This window comes from Lampetra planeri, chromosome 9, assembly GCF_965212315.1.
Source record: "Lampetra planeri chromosome 9, kcLamPlan1.2.h2, whole genome shotgun sequence".
Taxonomy (NCBI): domain Eukaryota; kingdom Metazoa; phylum Chordata; class Hyperoartia; order Petromyzontiformes; family Petromyzontidae; genus Lampetra; species Lampetra planeri.
Window position 1 is genome coordinate 14,395,129 of NC_136115.1, and position 5,745 is coordinate 14,400,873.

The 5,745-nt window shown below is 56.1% G+C and overlaps 1 protein-coding gene across 1 annotated transcript; it reads left to right on the plus strand.

Annotated features, from left to right (window-relative positions):
• The first annotated feature begins 2,225 nt into the window (after positions 1 to 2,225).
• LOC144720774 (glutamate receptor ionotropic, delta-2-like) lies at positions 2,226 to 5,408 on the plus strand. The gene is made up of 3 exons (XM_078597800.1): positions 2,226 to 2,636; positions 4,711 to 4,866; positions 5,290 to 5,408. Exons 1-3 carry the CDS (start codon positions 2,543 to 2,545, stop codon positions 5,406 to 5,408), a joined length of 369 nt encoding a protein of 122 aa, XP_078453926.1. The 5' UTR covers positions 2,226 to 2,542.
• Positions 5,409 to 5,745: the final 337 nt, after the last annotated feature.

Here is a 5,745-nt window from a genome sequence, read left to right on the forward strand (position 1 = left end):
CGCGCATTTATCACTGCTACTACACCCACAGTAATACTCAGTGCGGGCGGCTAGATTCCAACCGTGAAACCTCGACAACAAGCGTGAACGAGCTTACCGCGAGACCCGCGTCACAGCGACCGACCGTTCGTTACTCCCCACGACGCCATACAAACCGCACATGGCCCACTGGTAAGTAAGTAACCGGAGTAGTAAATCAGATCCATACCGCGCGCGCCGCGCGGGGGCTCCCGGTGGCCGTGTGCGCGCAGCCCACCCGGGCCCGCGGGTAATCCTCGGATCCATTGCCACGGTGCGTGGTGCAGCAGCAGCAGCCCGCGCTGGCGTCACGTGCAGCAGACACCAGCGCATTACCATTCCCACCGCGTGCGTGCGTGCGCGCACACGCGCACACATAAACGCACGCGCACAAAGACAAAAATCACCCGGATAACCTTAACAGAATGTTGGGGCAAGTGCTGTTAGATAACCTATTAAGGTCAGCGCGGCACATGATAGTGTGGGCGGCCAGCACCACGCCAGCCACCTTTGTCTCCCTCTTGCATCTGTTTACACATAACACCGGGTGCCCATTTGAGGCTGAGTCGATCTAGAGAAGACCCAGGACCGTTTCAGATAACCGTCACTGGTGTTGGCGATGATCGGGGATCGAACTCTGGTCACCGGGTTCATAGCGTAGTGTGCTAACGGCTACACTACCGCTCCCCACCACGCGCGCCCACACACACGCGCGCACACACGTGCGCACGAACGGTCGCGCATTCGTACCACCCCTCCACCACCGCAGCATCCCACGTTAAATAAAAGCCAGCAATTGGCTCGAAATCAATACGCGAATAAATAGATAACGCGTTTGCGAAGCGTTCCCATAAAACCATCACGGTCTACGGAACCGCGCCGCGCCGCTGGCAGAGCCGAGCGTCACGACGAAACAACGGGGCAAAGGAAGAGTGCCACCTCGCAGATACGTTTAATCTCCGTCGACGCAAATCCATAACGCGCGACGCGTTGACCCCTTACGAGACGTAAATAAATAAGTAAATAATAAAACGTGCGAAAAAGAACTCGGTCAAATCAACCGTCAACAATTCTTGCGCGCTATCGGCGTCAGATCGCAACAGCAGCGGCTGTGAAACCATCTCCAGACCTTTTTTTTCGTATCGTTAATTTCACATCGAGCAAATGTCTCGCGCCGCCCGTGTGGTCGGCTGCTCTCCGTGTGGCCCGAGCCGAGACGCGCGGGGACCCGCCCGTGCCCACGCCCGCTCCTCCCCGCCCGCCCGCTATCAATGCCGCTTACGTCAACATTGATTTGCCGCCGCGCGCTTGAATTGAACAAGGGGCCCTGGGATGAGGAATCACTGGGGGAAACATGTCGCTGATGCTGGGATCGAAGCGACTCCGATGGCCGGGAAGGCATCGTTCACTCGGCGCGCGCTGAGGCCGCTCGCCCCACCGAGGCTCCTCCTAACGCAGACACCGGAGTTCTGATCGATGCAGCATCTCGCTTTGGCACACCCTTGCCAACTGCGCTCGGAAAAGTCGCAGTACCCGTCGCGCGTTCGAAATTGCCTCAGTGCCAAGTGGAGTATACGCGCCGTACTGAACGCGCAGGGCGGGCAGGCTGCTGGCAGCGGCGAGTGTTCATTGTCTCGTTGGTTTGCGCTTCAAGGTCAAGATGGAAGTAATTTATGGAGGCGCTAACGTCTTCTCCAGTTGACGTTCAGCGAGTGGCGTCACTTTTCCCATCCCCCTCCCCGTGCTCCTTCCTGAACTGTGCGCGCGTTGCCATGGGGTGGTTCACAGAGACCCCTCGACGCACGTTGTACCGTTAAGCGCGGAGATACAGGTGCCTCCAAGCATACCATAACTATTATAATATCCAGTACACCCGTTGTAACATCTAGAGTAATATCGAGTGCGCGTGTTCACGCACTCGTCGCTGCGCATCGAGGCGAGCCTCACAAGAAGCCGCGAAAGAAAACAGCACTGTTCATTTTTTTCGTCTTTTTTCTTTCTCACTCCCCCTCTCCTGCTTAGCGTACACACTGGTGTGTGTGTGTGTCCCCCACTGCCCCCTCTTCTCTCTCCACTCCTCCCCGCCCCTGCTTTTCCGCCACGAGCGCGCGCCGCCTGCAAGCCGCCTGCGCCACCGCGCCTGACTCGCGCCGCCCGTCAGACGGAGCGCGTCCGCCTTTACCACGAGAACGCGCATCCGGCAAAAAAATCCAGCGAGAGAGAGAGAGCGCGCGGGAGAGAGCGAGACAGAGAGAGAGAGCGGGCGCGCGCGCGGGAGAGAGCGCGCGCGAGAGAATGAGCACGTGACCTGCGCTCGCTGCGAGAGCATCTGGCAATGTCTGCTCGGCAGCCACCGGCGCATCGCTGCTGAGCTCAGTCGCCCCTCGGATGCCGCGATACGCATGTTTCGGCGCTCACAGACACCGGAGGAGGATCGGAGCGGCGTGAGCGCCCGAGTTGCGTCTCGTTCGTCCTGCGGGTGAAACTTGCGGAGCGTCGCTGGAAGAGGAGACCGGGCGATGCAATGGGAGTATTGGGAGCTCGCTGTCTGCTCGCGCTCGGGATCGTGGTGAGCTGCTGCGGCTCCGTGGCAATCAGCGACTCCATCATTCACATAGGTGCGTGCTCCGCTCTGCGCGGCGGTGTGAGGCGAGCGTGCGTGCGTGCGTGCCAATGCATGTCTGTGCTTTGCGCTTGGTTCAAGAGGACGGGGCCCTGCAGAGGAATGTGTTTTTTTTCTGTCGTTGTAATTTCACAGGGCTGAGGATCGAGGCTCTGACTGCTCGTGCGAGGTTCTGTTTTGGGGTTAATTTGTGCGTTATGTTGCGATCGCGAATGTGTTCGCGCGCCGCTCGCAGCAGCAGCAGCGAGTGGAACGTGAGTGCGTTGCACTGCGAGTAGGCACCGCGCACCGAGTTCACATCATTCCGGCAGCGCCACGAACGGGGCGCGTTCGCTTTAATTTGCTGTAAAACGGGCGGATCTGAGCTCCCGTCGTTCGCTCTCAGAATGTTAAACAGCCGCTTGTGCCAATGATCCTTTTCATCCTTTGAGATTTAACGTGCCAACGAAGATGCTGCCAGAACAACTCCCCGTTTAATATTCTCCGAGCGAAAGCCGTCGTAATTGTACACGCTTCGGTATCTCCTCTCATTTGAATTCCTGCATACAGTGGTCTGCCTGCCTCCGATTGACGATGGCGCGGATACAACGGCGTGATGACTCCGTGCGCGTGTGTGTGACGGCAAAGCCAATGCCACCCCGTAGCCACGACACCGATGCGTTTGCAATACACGCACCTAACGGAGCCTGTGACATGAGCTCGGCGGGCATCACCAGTCCGTCCGTGTGTTAACTCTTACGATGGACTATATATCGCCCCCCATATATTGTTATTGCAACGGGCGTCGCACCCCCTATACGGACTTGCCTGTATAGCCACCCAGTCTGGCTCGCTTGTTGTGTGAGCCCTGCTACCGGCGAGGAAAGGCGAGATACGGAGAAGGGGGGGGGGTGATGGAGGTGCACGGGAGCACTCAAGGTGGCAGCTCTAACAGCATTGCCACCCCACTTAACGCATGGCACAGGGCAACACGCGTGCACGCCAACCGCGAGATAGCCATCACAGCGCCCGGGGCCGAGCGTCACGTTAGCCCAGGCATCACGGTCGTGCGCACAGGGAATTCACAGACGAACATGCCCAGTGTTGCATATGTGTATCCACGTGGCAAATTGTCGTGGCGGGGTTAATGCCAACTCGAGACGACGTTGCAACTCAGAGATGCTATTTGTTCGCGCTGCTGGGCAACATTTGCATTGCTTTCTTGGCCACGTTTTTTTGTTGTTCACGCGCCTGCTGTCAAAGGTGACAATTAGTGCGAGTGTGCACATGTCACCAACTTTTCACGGCAAGCCGCGCTCGCCCTGTGCGCTGTGCGGCTGTGCGAGCGAGCTGCCGAACGGGCAAAAAGCGCCACGGACAGACCAAATGATAGCATGGCAATGCATTGTCAACACGGTTATATGCGCGCACACACACACGGTTAGAAAATTCACCGCAGGGAACATTGCAGAAATAATTCATAAAAGCAACAAATATGTCACGGATATAAATGAAGAGCCTTTGAAGCGAACGTCGAATGCAGTGCACGTCATTGCAATCGCTGAATGGCGCTATCCGACTGTTGCTTGCGCGTAATTTATGCGGATCGTTTTGCTGGTTTGAAATGCCGTCGTGCCCACTGCATATGCCTCCTCCCCGCACCAAGTTTGAAGGTGCCGCTGATTTGTATCCGACAGGCCTCCGAGTTGCCTCTCCTACCAAATTATAATGTCATACGAGCGTTGCACACACACAACATAATTTCGCTGGTAAGGTTGAATGACGTGTAAATTCAACATAATTATTCATAATGAACACGAGATCATTCCAGACCGTTTTGGCTGATTGGGTGTCTGCGGGATATACAGGGCAGTGGTATACGAACACGGCGTTGTACATCTCACACGCACTGCGCGACGCGGTGTGGAGGAGGCGGAGAGGCGCTCGGTGCCAAGTGTGGAGAACCCCCCCAGGCCAGCGTGGTGCGTGCCCGTGTGTGCGCGTGCGTGCCCGTGTGTGCGCGTGTGCCCGCGTGTGTGCGCGTGCGTGCACGTGTGTGCGTGCCCGTGTGTGCGTGCGCGTGTGTGCAGGCGCCGTGTTCGAGCGAACAGCCACCAAGGATGCCGAGGTGTTCGGCCAAGCGGTGTCGGACATCAACGGCAACGACGAGATTCTCCAGAGCGAGAAGATCGCCTACTCCGTCAAGTACGTGGATGGAAACAACCCCTTCCAGGCCGTCCAGGAAGGTGAGAAACGCCCCCCTTGTGAGTGAGCGCCGTGAGCGAGCGACCCGGCGTGAGTGAGAGAAACCGTGGCATTTGTATGTGTGCGTGTGTGAGAGAGAGAGCGAACGAGCTAGCCAGCGAGCGAGTGAGTTTGTGGCGCGAGTGAGTGAGTGAGTCGGTGTGGGCACGAGTGTGTGAGTGCCATTAACTCGAGAGATGGGGAGCAAAGTGGGGGGGATGGGGGGGGGTGCTTCGTCTCCATCACTCCCGTGGGGCGGGGGGTGGTGAGAATTGAAGACTCACAAAAGAGCGAGTCAGCCATGCCCCCTGGTGTCATAAATCCCTATCTCTCTGTGAATGGGGGCGGGGGGGGGTGAGAAGGGAAATAATGAAATAACCATGTAAGTGAAATAAAACATTCGGGACCAAACGGGCATTATGCAGATGATTGTGGACACGTTTACAGGCAGTTGCTGCTGCATCTCCGCTTGCTGCTCGAATGTTGTACGCCACTGAAATCGGGCCTGGTATACACCGACGTGTTGAACTGCCTGAAGCAGTAAGGCACATTTATATATATGTAAAAACATGTATGAAACATTAATCTTGTTCGTCATTACTACTGGTTACTAACATAAATATAGTTATGGTACTTTGACGTTTCGAGCAAATATCGGAGTAGAAGGAGCATTCTGATGAATAGCCGTGGCTATTGCCCGGAAATGTTGCTGCCTTGCAAATTTCTGTCATGAAGCGGTATTGGTAAGGGACGTGGGAAGTTGTTTGTTCAAGTCGTGCTCGTGCCAATGCATTATGTTGTTTCATGTGTGTGTATATCCTGTATACATTAATCACGTCCGCAATGTACTGCTTATCATTATTGTTATTATGGCTTTAAAA